Source organism: Loxodonta africana, chromosome 22 (assembly GCF_030014295.1).
Source record: "Loxodonta africana isolate mLoxAfr1 chromosome 22, mLoxAfr1.hap2, whole genome shotgun sequence".
In the NCBI taxonomy this organism is placed as follows: domain Eukaryota; kingdom Metazoa; phylum Chordata; class Mammalia; order Proboscidea; family Elephantidae; genus Loxodonta; species Loxodonta africana.
Genome location: NC_087363.1, coordinates 42,001,792 through 42,016,659, shown reverse-complemented (window position 1 = coordinate 42,016,659; position 14,868 = coordinate 42,001,792). Strand labels below are relative to the sequence as shown.

The 14,868-nt window shown below is 55.9% G+C and overlaps 1 protein-coding gene across 15 annotated transcripts in view; it reads right to left on the bottom strand.

The window, feature by feature from the left end:
• The window catches only part of ATP2B2 (ATPase plasma membrane Ca2+ transporting 2), a 151,056-nt gene that overhangs the window by 5,493 nt on the left and 130,695 nt on the right, over window positions 1–14,868 (bottom strand). For 11 of the 15 annotated variants that reach the window (XM_064274899.1, XM_064274890.1, XM_064274900.1 and 8 more), the window contains 6 exons: window positions 13,424–13,530; window positions 12,622–12,813; window positions 9,537–9,750; window positions 7,500–7,711; window positions 7,272–7,379; window positions 4,758–4,940 (listed from right to left, as the gene is read on the bottom strand). In XM_064274899.1, coding sequence (XP_064130969.1) covers window positions 4,758–4,940; window positions 7,272–7,379; window positions 7,500–7,711; window positions 9,537–9,750; window positions 12,622–12,813; window positions 13,424–13,530 — 1,016 coding nt within the window. Of the gene's footprint in view, window positions 1–1,827; window positions 2,000–4,757; window positions 4,941–7,271; window positions 7,380–7,499; window positions 7,712–9,536; window positions 9,751–12,621; window positions 12,814–13,423; window positions 13,531–14,868 lie in introns of all 15 variants that reach the window. The other 4 variants (XM_064274895.1, XM_064274898.1, XM_064274888.1 and 1 more) reach the window with 3 other exon arrangements.

Genomic DNA, 14,868 nt, shown 5'->3' with positions numbered 1-14,868 from the left:
CCTCATGGAAACATGACCCAGACGCCATCTACTCAAATGCACCTCCATTTCACCTTGGCTAGTCCAGCCTCCCTGTCATTGTGCTTTTGTGCTAATGAATGAAATTTGAGGGGCTTTCTCCCCATCTCTGCATCCTTCTTGTCATCTGCATACCTGGCAGGATTGCCTCCCCAGGAAGGTCTGGGGCCTGAGCATATGCCACCAATGGCTCTTTGTGGCTTGTGCCTCCTGCTAGAGGGCCTAAGATGGAAGCATTACCACCTCAATATGAGTGCTTTCCTGCTCAGTAGCAGGGGGTGTGTGTTGTGTGTGTTCTATACACTATAACGTTTCAAGATATGACATCTGGAGCCTATTTCTCATCATAGAAGCCCTGAGGGCTGGGCTAAGTGCAACAACATTGTGTCAATCTGAGAAGACCAGAAGTAGGGGTCTCCCTTGCAGTTTGGTAGGACCTGATTGGAGCTAGGAGTTCCTGGGTGGTGAAAATGGTTTACACGCTCGGCTGCTAACCAAAAGGTTGGAAGTTTGAGCCTACCTGGAAGCACCTTGGAAGAAAGGCCTGGCTATCTACTTCCAAAAAATCAGCCATTGAAAATCCTATAGAGCACAGTTCTAGTCTGACACACATGGGCTCCCATGAGTTGGAATCGACTCGATGGCAACTAGTTTAACTGACAACAAGGTAGGTGAGACAGGTGGTAAATGGAGACGTCTTCCTTCTGGGGCGTGAAGCCATGGAGACGCTCAGGAAAGATCTCAATAAAGCCAGAGATGAGAGACCCAGGTCAGAAGTGGTGGCGTGTAGAGATGAGCTCAGTAGGAGGGAGATGAAGAGGGGGTCCGAGTGCTAGGCTAGCCTTCAGATAAGGAAGGGCAGGAGGCTGAGGGTGAGACCAGCTCCCTCAGGGCTGCCAGCACCCAGTCAAGATGTAGACGGGTGGCCCACTGTTGTCTACCCTGAGGCTCGGCTGAATGGGTCAGGAGCTTTGTCCCCTCCAGGAGGCGGGACACCCCACTGCAAGGAGAGGTGTTTATAAGGCGGCCAATGCCGTATGACGTGCAAAGGGAGGAACAGTGGGAAAGGGCAGTGGGTGCTGAACTGCTGGGGTGGAGCCTCCAGGCTATATTATCTCCTCGGTGGCCTGGGACCCCTGACTGACTGTGACCTCTGACCTACAGTGGTCTTTTTGCTCAACTATCTTCCTTGGCTGTGACCCCCATCACTGATCAATGCTCCCTGGACAGCTGGGAAACCCTGAGTGTCATCATCCTTCTCCTAGTTGGACCCCCACTGTGACTGACTGTGATCCCCTGAGGGACTTTACCTCTTGACCACCTGTAACCCTTTGCCTGACTTTGACTGCAAGGCTGTGACCTCTTGGCCAATTCTGACCTTTGCTGGCTATGCATTTCCTGGTGAAATATATGACCCTGTACCAATTGGGATGCTCTGCCCACCTGATGCCCCCTTGACTGCACGACCCTGAGAAAGATCAGGACCATTTGGTCACTGCAGCCCCCTTGACTGAAGGTGATCCTTTTACTTTTGACCATTTGTGACCCTCCGACCCCCTGATTGGTTGTGACCCCTGACTTGGACCCCTGCATTGGCCCTGACCCCAGACTGACTCTGCCCCCTGACTGACCGCCCCTCTGACTTGCTACGATCTGACCATGATCCTCCTTAATGGCTGTGATCCCTCAGCCCCTGCACCTGCCAATGGCCAGCTGCCCCCCATGTCCTTTGGTGCCCCTGCCCCTGCCCGCCTGCCCGCCCAGGAGCTGGCGTCTGTGGCACCGGTGGCGGGAAGGAGTCACACTCACGCCCAGCTGCAGCAGGAGGAAGGCTGGTCGGAGAGGAAAGAGCATTGGACAACGACACGCGACTAGGGCTAGAGAGATTGGCTACGTCCTGGCTCTGGCTGGTGACGGAGGACTGTCTCCGGAGGGCCCCCTGAAAGGAGGCCCCGCTCTTGAAAGTATTGACTACTTCAATCTGCAACGGAGGAGAGAACGAGACAAGTTGCGAAAAGAACGAACACAACAGCTACACAACTGACAGGCGCAACGTCACGAGAACAGCCGCAGCCACGGTGACAACGACAACGTCGCTTAAATTAAAAAAAAAGTACCAGACACACTCCAAGGCTCTGAAAGACATTTGCTCAGCTCCAGGCCCCTCTGTAGGCCCCAGGGTCCCAGGGAGGATGAGGGGGCCTGGCCTCTTTTCTGCATTAGTGGTCAGGGACCAGTGGGCTGGGCCTGGGGGTGGGGGCCATCAAACATAGTGTCTGGAGGCCAGAACGGGGAGCTCAGCCTCCCTTGGGCCATGCGGAGCAGAGCGGAATGGGGTTGGGAGGGCTCTGGAGTGGACAGAGCTTGGGCCAGATCACCTAGTAGATAGGTAACCTTGGAAAAAGCATCTCTCTGAGTTCAGCTTCTGGTCCTTATAAAGGGGCAGTGCCACCTACCCGGCAGCGTTATCTGTAAGTGGCATGTGTTAGTGTTCAGAAAGATCCAGGCTAGATAGGGGCCCATGCCTGGTCAGGAAATGACAGCCTGGTCCTCCTGAAATCTGGAGACCCTTGATGGCCATGGCCGCGGGGTTGGCGGCAGCACTCAGAGCTGCCCTGCGGGAGGCGGGCTGCTGGGGTCTTGTCAGGGGAAAGCAGAGCCAGCCTGGGTCGGGCAGCTCTGTGTCTGAAACCTGCCTCCACCTCCCAGCCATGACAGCTTGGCAGAGAGGCTCATCTCCTGAACTCAGGTACCTCTAAGCCTGGGGGAGTCACACCTACCTCTCGGGGCTGTGAAGGTAAATGAGCTATGTTTGGGACCGGCACTGTGGAGTGTGAAGCAGCACAGGTGATAACACTGTTTTGCTGGGTGGACGTGAACGGCTAGGCCCAGCCTGGAGACAGGCAGGGCCCAGGCTGGCGCTGTGGCCAGCTCCTGTCAGAGACCGAGCAGCTAGGACAGCCCCGTGCCCTCTGCCCCTCCCCCTGTGCCTTCTGGTGGACAGACCCTGGGGAGGCCTGTGAGGAGGGGCTGGCATGGCCATAAAGACCAGGAATGTGAAGGGGCCCAAGAGGCAGAAGACACGCTGCTGCTAGGCTTACCCACCACCCCAAAGACGAGGGCCAGGGGTGTCCCCAAGGGGGAACCAAAGAACCAGGATGCAGGTTGGAGCCGTCAAACAGGGGCCTGCTCTGTTATTTCCCCTGCCTCCATCCTGGCCCAAATGGGTGCCCCAGAGTGTGATGGGGGTAGGGCTGGGTATGAAGTTCCCAGCTCTGTCTCTCCTGGGTGGGCCTGGGTAAGAGACCAGCCTTCTCTGAGTTTCCTAGTCCCTTCTGCCCCTTATCTCACAGCTGTGGAAGCACGCTGTCAATTGGGCGTAAGAGGCACATGTGAGAGCCTGTGGCCTGTCTGTGTGTCCCAGAGATGTGGCCTGTCTGTGTGTGTCCCATACCACGTGGCCTGTGTGTGTCCCAGAGATGTGGCCTGTGTGTGTGTGTCCCAGAGTGGGTGGCTTGCATATGTGTGTCCCATACCATGTGGCCTTTTGGTGTGTGTCCCAGAGCATGTGGCTTGTGTGTGTGCCAGTGCTTGTGGCCTGTTGGTGTGTGTCCCAGAGCATGTGGCTTGTGTGTGTGCCAGTGCTTGTGGCCTGTGTGTGTGTCCCAGTGTGTGTGGCCTGTGTGTGTGTGTGTCCCAGAGTGTGTGGCCTGTGTGTGTGTGTGTCCCAGAGTATGTGGCCTGTGTGTGTGTGTCCCAGAGTGTGTGGCCTGTGTGTGTGTCCCAGAGTATGTGGCCTGTGTGCATGTATGTGTCCCAGAGTGTGTGGCCTGTGTGCATGTATGTGTCTCATAGCAGGTGGCCTATGTGTGTCCCAGAGCATGCAGCCTATGTGTGTGTGTGTCCCAGAACATACAGCCTATGTGTGTGTGTGTCCCAGAGCTTGTGGCCTGTGTGTGTGTGTGTGTCCTAGGGCGTGTGGCCTGTGTGTGTGTCCCAGAGCATGTTGCCTGTCTGTGTGTGTGTCCCAGAGCATGTGGCCTGTCTGTGTGTGTCCCAGAGCATGTGGCCTGTGTGTGTCCCAGAGCACGTGGCCTCTGTGTGTGTGTGTGCCAGTGTGTGTGGTGGTGTGTGTGTGTCCCAGAGTATGTGGCCTGTCTGTGTGTGTGTCCCAGGGCATGTGGTGGTGTGTGTGTCCCAGAGCCTGTTCCGCCAGTGCCCATGCAGAAGCACCATTGCTCACAGGGCTGCCCCTGTGCCCTGGGAGTATCTGGGGCCGACTCTGGCCTGAGGCTGTGTTTTGGCCACCTGCCTGCAGCCTTACACTGTCCTGGTCCACGTCCCCCAGCAGCACTCACAGAGCCTTCCCTTAGTCCTTAGACTCCCTGCACGCCCTCTGCCATCTTAGAGTAGCCCCTCCAAACCCTTAGTGGGTGTGACACTGCCTCTGACCCCTTGCCTGAGGGGAACTGCTTGAGTGTGTGAGGAGCATGGGTGAATAAAATGGTTGTCGAGATTGTGAGGGCCCCTTGGTGCCTGGGTGCTGGCCTGCGGCACATCCCTCTCTAGAGCTGCGTGGCCAGTGAAGTCAGGCTCTCTGTGGCCTGGTGGTTTGTGTGCTTGGCAGCCACCCTCCCTCAGCGCCAGAGCTGGGCCCTGGGGGTGACACAGAGGCTGCCTCATCTCCACCCCCACCCCCTGCCCCTCGGATGTGGCCTGGCCCTGAGAGGCTCCTGTACCTGCGTTTGGATCCGATTCAGGCCTCGGAACCACAGGATCTGGCCCCGCCGCAGCTCTCTCTCTGCGTGGTCTATCTCCTCCACGTCCTCGTTCAGCTCCTCCTCGGGGATCTCCTCTTTCTGTGTCAGCCTTCCTGCCTCCTTGAGGAACTTGAGTCTGCTGGTTGGGATGGTGGCGATGACCTGGAAGGGACCCAGGGGTCAGGCTGGGGAAGGTATCCCTGCAGCCAACCTTCTCCTCACCCTGCTGTCTCACTTAGTTTATCCCTGCCCTCCTTCCTCTCCCTTTCTCCCTTCTCTTATGACCCATCTACACGCTTGTTCAGTTCACTCCTTAACTCTTGTACTCATTCCTTAGCGCCACCTTTTTTTTTAAAATCTCTATTAATTCGCTCTTTAATTCACTCACTCAGTGATTTCACAAACTCACTCCCTCACTCATCCAGAATTATGGGGACATAGTGGAAAATCTTGCATTTTAGGAGTTGGACAGATGTGGTGTTGAATACTCTAGACCTTACTGGTTGTGTAACCTTGGGCGAGTCCTCTAACCCCTCTGAGCTTTGGTTCCCTATCTGTAAAGCTGTGAGGATGGAGTCAGATGGGGTGTCTGAGTTGCTGTGCAGGGAGCCTATCCCACAGCAGGCCCTCAGGTCTCCTGGGCTCATTCCTAGGTGTCACAGGGCCTCCCTCTGGAGGCCACTGGTCCTGGTAGAAGCCAGTCCTGTGGGACCTTGGATTTTTTCTGGGGAAATATGCCTTCATCCTTACTGTTCCCCAAAGGGCTTGCCGACGGAGACGAGACCTGAGAGGCTGGCCCTGTAGGGAAGCTGAGGTGGCAGATGTCAGTCCCCTTCCATTTCCTAGAAGGACAGGCGAGGGGCTTCTGAACACTCCAGCCTCTGGGGTTGCTAGGAGGTTAGGGTCTGCATTGTCCACTGGCATTGCCCTTGGTCATTCTGAGCCTGGCTCCCCCAGTCACTGAGTGCTCCATGAGGGCATGGTCTGTCTGCTACCACTCTGAATGCCAGTAGGGTAAAGATGGCCTGGCCCGAGGGTGCCCAGACAAGGGGGTTATATGTCCAATCTAGTTTATCAGCTCTCCAGAGAAGTTCTGAAGTTTAAAGAAGGTCCTTTTGAGTGAAATTAAAATTTCTTTTTATTCTAGTTAATTTTTGCCCTTGTAGCTTCTCATTCTTGCCTGGGAACAGGCGGAAGGCCCAAGCACTGTCTCAGGCATGCTGGGGTCCTCAGTGCCCCACTGATGGAGCACCTTGGGGAAGAAGCGCCTTGGCTCAGGGTGAAGATCTGGGCCCTTCTCATGAGCGCCACTTCCTGGGGCAGGTGCCTGTAGCTGCAAGCTGTCAGAGGTGGAATTTGGGGTGGGGGGTGTCTGGAACTTTGGCAAAAGTTGGTGGTAAATGTTTTGGGATCAAAGCTGGAAGGGCCTCTGGAGAACACGTAGCCCAGTGTTCCCCAGAGCCTGAGAGAATCTCAGATGGCTACCAAAAGGCAAAAAACAAAAACAACAAACCAGCTGCTGTCAGGTTGATTCTGATTCATGGGGCCTTACATGTGCAGGATAGAGCTGCTCCACAGCATGTGCAATGACTATGACCTTTGGGAAGCAGACCGCCAGGCCTTCCTTCCGAGCCACATCTGGGTAGATTCCAACTGCCAACCTTTTAGTTAGTAGTTGAGCCTTTAACCATTTGCACCACTCTGGGACTTCTAGATGGCAACAGACACAGCCTTAAATAGCACCGAAATGCGGCAGAGATTAGTCCCTCTGTGTCCCATTTAAGCCATCTGACAGGGCCAAGAGGAGAGTCTCCACTCAGTGTGAGCAGGTCCTTCACACCTTCACACCACTGACTAACCCAGAATTGTAACAAAAAGCGGGCTTCATGCTTGGAGCCTTGGCAGGCACTGGTGTCCCTCTAAAACTTGGTAACAGCATTCTCATTATATTTATCTTTTTGTTAGCTTAGGGAAACCCTGGTGGCGTAGTGGTTAAGTACTGCGGCTGCTAACCCAAGGGTTGGCAGTTTGAATCCGCCAGGCGCTCCTTGGAAACTCTATGGGACAGTTCTACCCTGTCCTATAGGGTCACTATGAGTCAGAATCGACTCAACGGCACTGGGTTTGTTTTTTTGCTTTATTTGTAAGTGATATTGATCTTCCAATCATATTAATAATACTAAGTTGCCTTCCGAAATAAATTTAAATTAAAAAAAGCTGATGTGATTGAAAGGAAATAGCAAGTAAATAACAGCATTGGTGATGCCTAGATGCAAAGCGAAAATCACAATGGTGGCGCCCAAATGACCCATTCTGGGACCTGGTCCTAACCTCACTGCTCAGATGCCCAGAGATGAGAAAGGCCTTGCTCAAAATCAGACAGCAAGCCCACAGCAGAGCTGGGACCCATCCCTGGGGCTCTTGGATTCGCAGCCTGGAGCTCTCTCCCTTCCCCTGCTAAGATGCACCTCCTACAACCCACCCGCCACTTACTTGGCCCCAGACGAGCTCTCCTAGCCCAATGAAGATGCACCACATCCACTGGTCCAGCTGCAGCGGCGAGCAGCTGAACGGCTTTCCCCCAAACTGCACGATCACTATCTGGAGGCCAAAGGCGAGCAGAGAGGGACAGAGAGACAGGCAGTCAGGGGCCAGTGCAGGGGTCTGGGCTCTCAGGGTACTGTCCACCCCAGCCCTGGTAAGGATGGGGGGCCCAGCTACCTGGATGGCAAAGGTGCCCAGCACGATGGTGCAGAAGATGGGGTTCCGGAAGATGCCGTCAAAGACGTTGCGCTCGCCATGGATCTTGCGGGCGTTGACCTCGTTGAAGAGCTGCATCATGACGAAGGTGTTGAAGATGATGGTGTAGTGCTCCGAGGGCGGGGAGTGCAGGGGCGCGTTCCTCCCACTGTCAATCTGAAACATCTTCTCGCCTGCCAAGCCAGAGGGCGGGACTGTGCTGGGGCAGGCTGGGGGCCTCCTTGGGTGAGTCACTGAGGTGCTGGGTGGGCTTTGGGCATGAGGTGGGGAAGTCTGTGCTGTTGGGTGGCTGCTGAGCACGGTGAAGGGTTTTTGGGAGAAAGACCTGGGGTAACTTTCTCCCACTTGTGCTGTGGAAATCTGATGATGGTGGAACACCAGGTGTGCTACCAAGTGGCACTGTTTATAAAAGGTGACTCCTGATTGGTAAACGGAGCCCTGGTGGCACAGTGATTAAGAGCTCGGCTGCTAACCAAAATGTCAGCAGTTCGAATCCATGAGCTGTTCGTTGGAAGCCCTATGGGGCAGGTCTAGAGTAGACCTAGGGTTGCTGTGAGTTGAAATTGACTTGATGGCAATGGCCAGCCAGCCAGACTGGTAAACTCATTGGGACTGGGCAGATCGGGAGTCAGCTAGGAATGCCTGGTGGGAAGCCTGGCTTTGGGCTTCCTGGCAAATGCTGGTTCTTGTAACTGAACACGTCTCTTGCTGAGACCTCTGTAAGCTCATGGGTTTCTATATGGAGCTTGGGGCTTCTAGGCCAGGCTGGCTCTGGGCCCCCACATGGCCTGATCCTCCACACCTGAGCTGTGGGGCAATGTGGCCCCTGGACTGCTATGTGGACTCCCGCCATGGCATATCCTGCCCCCTGTCTGTGAAGTGGAGCGACCTGGTTCTGGGAGGTCTGGTGGGGTTTTCTGGGTATGGAATGTCTAGCTGAATCTAAGACCACCGAAAGTAGGCTGAAGCGAGAAGCCCAGGATGTAACGCAGGAGCCTGCCCCCTCTCCTTGACTCACCCTGTAGGCCCTGCACCGCTAGTTTTGCATTCACATGGCTTCCTTTCAGGCTTTTCATGGTAGTCCTGCGAACATATCACCTTCAGAATTTATGGAAAAGCAATGTGACCCACAGTGCACCGCCAGCTGCACTCTAGACTCTGAGGGCACATACTTGTGGCGTTGAAAGCCCAGCTCAAGGAAGCCCAGGTGGAAGGTGCCTATCCCAGGAGGGAGGCATGCGAGTCAGGCTGGGGACTCTGTGCTGGCCCTGACCTGCTGTGTGACCATGGGCTGGCCCCTTCCCCGCTCTGGGCCTCTGCTTCCTCACTGGAGGCCAGGGAGAGGCTTTGCCTGGATCATCTCTGAGCATGTCTAAGTGAGGCAGCCCCATCGAACCAGGCTCTACATCCGGCCTCTTTTCAGATGCGCTGGGTACCTTTGGGCAGGTCCCCTCACCTCTCTATGTCTTGCTACCCTCACAATGCTGGGTGATGGTGAAGGTGCCTGCTTCATGGAGTGGTTATAAGATCGACATGAGGTGGCCTAAATGAGTGCATTGTGGAAATGGCTGACGTTATGTAATCGAAGGGTGCTTCTCCAAGGACGTCTCTGTGATAAAGTGCTGGAATGGGTCAGAGGAGGGGCGGGCCACTGCCCTCATAGAGCCTCAGGATCCTACAGGGACTGTAATACCTGTGGCTCACCTGTATACTGCCTTGCAAACCGTGTACTCGGTGCTGGGAGCCCTTATAATTAGTGGAAAAACACTGACTTTGAAGTCTGCCAGACCTGGGGTCAGAGGGCCCTGGCTCGGCCCCTGGCTCTGCCCCTGACTCGCTGTGTGACCTTGAGCGAGTTGTTTTACCTCTCTGGGCTTCAACTTCCCCTTGGTCCAAGTAGGAATGTGGCTGTGAACCTAGACGTTGGGTCAGGGGCATGGTGGGTCCAGAAGGCGGTGATCTCGTCACAGAGGGGTATGGATGGGGTGGGAGACTCACCCACAAAGAGCAGGGTGAAGATGAGGGTGAGCTGGTAGACAGCATGGCCCAGGATGTTCTTCATCATGGTGCGTGAGATGAGGGGCTTGTTGCGGCCGTATGGCTTCCGCAGAAGCAGAGTCTCGGTGGGTGGCTCAGTGGCCAGTGCCAGGGAAGCAAACGTGTCCATGATGAGGTTCACCCAGAGCATCTGCACAGCCTTCAGAGGGGAATCCTGGGGATGGTAGGACATGAAGAGGGCTGTCACAGGGGAGCCGGCCTGCCTGGTGCTACAAAGTGCTGGGCATGGCTAGAGGCCTCATGCTGGCTCTGTCTGTCAGGCTGGGGCCCAGACCCTTGGCTGACCTGTCCCTTGCGTTCCTGAGTAGCCATGGACCAGGTTCACTGAGGCCTTCTCTGGAAAACAGCCCAGACCTGCCCACCTTGGCCCCGTCTTCTCCCCAAGAAGAAAATTGGGTCCTCCGGGCTCCATCACCACCAGCTCCCTGCCCTCCAGTAAATTTAGCCATATCCCCGCCATCTTTCCTCCTTCCCTCCAGCCTCCGTGGATGGGTCTCTCCTCATGGCTAAGGCCAAGGATCCCCTCATCCCCCAGTGTAGTCCTGTCTCCTTGGCCTCCCTCTGCCCCCTGTCCAATGCCCCCTTTCCTTCAACTATCAATGGCTCAAATCTCTCTGTCCTAAAAACAATTCCTGTGACCCTGTCCCCTTTTCACTACCACCAATTTCTACTCTCCTCTTATCAGCCCACTTTACATTAAAAAATTACTGTGTATATTTATGATTGAAAAGTAAAACATTTTCAGGGTAGAAAGTTTTGGCAAATAACGAACAGCATTTACATAAAGATAAAACTCATTGATGATCTCACCACTTAAAGGTTACCGCCATCAGCATTTTGGAGTGCGTCCTTCCACACCTCTCTCTTTGGCTGAGATTAGGATCGAACTATTCATATTGTCCTATGCACAATCATATCAGTTGGTCTAAACTGCTGGAATGAGCTGAACCTGCATGTTGCCCTCCTTCCTCACATCCCTGCATGCCTTGTCCATGGCAGCCTGGCCTCCTCACACCCCCAAAATGCCTTTCTCCAAGGTCACCAGTGAGGTCTCCCTGTCACAAAATCAAGGGAGATGTTCTTCAGCTTCATCTCCCTGACTCCCCGCCGTTTGGCCTCCCCTGTGCACTCTACCCCCTTGGCTCCTGGCCCCCCATGCCCTCCTGGTCCTCCTCGTTCCTCTCTTGAACGTTCCTTTTCCACCTCCTTCAGGGGCATCTCTTCCCCTTCTTTTTAAATCTGTGCTTCCCATGTCCCCCCTCCTCAGCCCCTGCTCTTCCCTCTCCACACCTGTCTCTCTAGCTTCAGGTGCCCACCTCTCTCCCATGACTCCCACATGGCTCTCTCCAGCTCAGCCCTCTACCTGTGGCGTTAGCCTATTCGCCCTGTGGCCTGTGGAACACCTCCTCCAGGAAGCCCACAGACCCTGCAAGCTCAATAGCCTGAAGGAGCTGCTCTTCCAACTTCTGTCTTCTCTTTCAGTGTGGCTCCCCAGGCTCCTGTAACAGCACCCCATACACTCACTCCCCGAATCCTGCTCATCTTCCTCTTAGACATTTGTCACTTCCAGCTCAGCCACTCTGCCCATCCTCCGCTCCCCTGCCCCAGGGCTCACAGCCCCCAGCAGCCTCCTGCCCTCCTGCTCTGATTTCCTGCCCCCTGTTCAACATACCCCACTCCCAGGGTGAAGTTCCCCCTTCTTCCTACCCAAGGACTGCATGGCCCTGCCAGGTCTCAGTCATATCAGCCACTAAACTCAATCTAAGACCTCAGGCAAACTGATAATTCTTTTGAGACCTCATTTTCCTCATCTGGCATCAGTTGGTTCCCAAGGAACTATCAGGAGCCCTGGTGGCGCAGTGGTTAAGCATTGGGCTGCTAACCAAAAGACTGGCAGTTTGAATTCACCAGCTGTTCCTCAGAAACCCTATGGGGGCAGTTCTACTCAGTTCTACAGGTTGGAATGCACTTGATGGCCACTGGTTTTTGTGAGTTGCAGCTGGCAAGCGGGTGTTCCCCAAACTGCCACTAGAGGGAGCTTCTCGTCCACAGACCAGGGGAGAAGGCCTTCTGAGCAGAAGGGAGCATACCCAGCTACCCACAGGGCTCTGACTCTCTGGTCTAGGGTAGGGTAGCAGCCAGGGGCATCCCAGGGCTCAGAATCAACAGAGGGGAGCAGCCTTCCCAGGGCCACACAGCTCTTGGAGGTAGTGCTGGACTCTTGGCTTCCAGGGACTCCTGTGGGCAGGAGCTTTTCTGCCCAATTAGCTGCTGGAGGGGCCAGGCCTTGGGGATGCCCTGGGGCCAAGGGAGCCCATCCTCCCCTCCCCAGCCCAGGCTGGTCGGCCCCTGGGCCAGGCAGGCCAGCTGGCTGGGGGGACCAGGAAGCCACCGATTAATGGCAGGTGCCTGGCCAGTCCATCCTCAGAGCCTCAGTTTCTGCCTCTATGATACCTGCTGTCCAGGTCCTGCCCCTGCTCAGTGCATGGAGCTGCTTGAGTTCCAGGCATGGTGACCTGGGCAGACTTCTGCCTCTGCCACCGAGACATGACCTGGCGCTTCTTCCTCCTGCCCCTACAGTCCTCTCCCCAACACCCTGCACTCTGGAACTAAGCACCCCAGGCCCCTCTACCTCCTTGCCCTTAGCTAGGGCTGCCTAATTCCCCTTGGGCCCACCCCATTCCTGCCTCCCTCCTCCCTTTGGCCTGTGGAACTCTGCCTTCCCCTTGAAGGCTGTCTCTCCTGCCTCCTGGAACAGGACCAGGCAGTGCCTGGATGGGGCAGATGTGGGCACAAGGCCTGGCATCTCTCCATTTGCTGGGTGACCTTGGGCAAGTCATGCCACCCCTGAGCACATTTCCTCAAATGCCCAGGGCTGCACAGAAGTCTGTGGTGCAGCTCCTGACCTCAGTGGGCACTTGTTGATGGCTGTGCCCATCCCTGGCATTCTGACAGGGCCCCCCAGGCCCCCCTCCTCCTCTAGGCAATGGTATACCTCTGTCCACACCCACTCCCAAGGACCCACCTGTGTGATACAAGCGCCCGTGAAGGCCACAATCACGGCCACCACGTTGACCGTCAGCTGGAACTGCAGGAACTTGGAGATGCTGTCATAGACGTTTCGGCCCCACATCACAGCCTTGACGATGCTGCTGAAGTTGTCGTCAGTCAGGATGATGTCAGAGGCCTCCTTGGCCACATCTGTACCTGCGATGCCCTGTGGGGACAGGGACGGGAGCCTGGGTGGGGTGGCCAAGGGAAGGTGAGCCGGACACCAAGGCCAGGAGCTCTGGCAACACTGCCCTCACACCCCCTAAAACCAAACCAAACCAAACCTACTGCTGTCGAGTTGATTCTGACTCATAGCAACCCGCAGGACAGAGTAGAACTGTCCCATAGGGTTTCGAAGGCTGTAATCTTTACAGAATCAGACGGCTACATCTTTTTCCCGATTGCCACACCCTTCTCCCACTGAGCCACTGGTGGGTTTGAACCTCTGACCTTTTGGTTAGCAGCTGAGCACTTAACCACTATGCCACCAGTGCTCCTTCCTCATACCTCTACACATCCTCAATCCTTCAGAACCCCCCACATACGCAAGCCCAATCCTCCCATGCAGCCTTAGCATACAGGGACATATACACACACCTGTTCTTCACTCTCTTCACAGGCCCAGCTCCCGATGCCAGCCCTCTGCCTCAGTCTACCTCAAAGTGGCCTCTGCCAGCCCCTCATCCCCAGGCAGAGGGCGTCCCAGTGCACCCCCTCCTCCACCCCCACCTGCGAACCCCTGCCAGAGGAAGCCCATCCTCAAGAGCCGCCCCTACCATGGCGAAGCCCACGTCAGCTTTCTTGAGTGCAGGCCCGTCGTTGGTCCCATCCCCGGTCACGGCCACCACCTGCCGCTGCTCGGTGTGGGTGCTGTCAATGATGCCTGTGGGGCAGGGGCGTGCTCAGGGCCCTGGGCCACCTCAGAAGGTGGGGCAGCTGTCCAGCCCAGACCCTCAGCAGGGCTAGGCTTGGGCCCAGCTTCCCCCGCCTGTTCTAGTTCTCCCCAGCTCAGGGCTTGCCCACAGCTCCCAGCACCCTCAGGGGATGTCTGAGCACTTTAGCGCAGTGTTGGCTGGAGGCCCCCAGTGGCCGGGCCCTCTCATCCTTCCAGCAGCCCTCTTCATCCTTGCAGCCACCCTAACTAGAAACACCTTCCTTCTGTCTCCAGGGTCCCCTCTTGCTCTCTGGGGCCCCCAGTGTCCTGCCAGGCCCCACCACCTGCTCCCTGGGGAGTCCAGTCACGCTGAGGAGGCCTTGGCTGATGACCCATTGGCCCAGCCTTGGCCTCACCCTCTCTCCAGACATCACCCACAATAGAATGTTCACAAAACAGCAGAATGAACAGAGGGTGTATGGTTCCAGCCACTTATAAGGGCCCACGGAAAGGGCAGGTGGGAGAGGTCATCAGTGGAGTTTGTGGGGCTCGTAGCTTGGGGCTCCCAAGCAGAGGTATCCATGGGGGTAGGACAGAAGTCAGGTGTCAACCTCACCATATTGCTTTCTCACCCAGCTCATCAAATATTGCACCAAGCCTGTCCCCTCTCACTGCAGCTCTGGGCTCCCTCTGTAACCTACTCTCTCCATGGCAGCCCCAGGATCTCTCTAGAACCCCAGTGTGAACCTGCCCCGCCCCTCCCATTGAAAGTCATTCTCTTCTCATTCTCCCTTCAGGATCGAATCGGCACTCTTAGCTCAGTTCACAGAGTCCTCCAAGGTCAGGCCTTACCCATTCTCTAAGGTCTTTTCTTGCCCTCTGGCCACCCCCAGTCTGTGCTCCAGCCACAAGCAACTACTTGCAGTCCCTCAAAGCCCCCTCCCACCTGTCTCTGTCCTCACACAGGCTGTTCCCTCAGCCAGGTGTGCTCCTGACATCCACCTGCAGCTTTTGCTTGGATGCCATTTTCTCTGGGGAGTCTTTTGGACATCCCACATCAGATCACTGTAACTCTAGTTATGTGGCCTCCCCAGCTATGTGTGGCTCCCCATCCTATGCCTAGTACACACCTGGAGCCTAGTAAATGTCTGTGGAATGAGGAAATGAAGTTTCCCCATTTGGGGGGTCATCTCCTGCTGCCCAAACCTCACCCCACCACCAGCCCTTTGCCCTTTGCAACTGTGAAAGTTCCACCATCTTCAAGGCCCAGCTTCAATGCTGTGTCCTTGGCTGCTCCTGCCCAGCTGGTGGCCACCTTGAAGTCCCAATGCCCTGGACTCAGCCTCT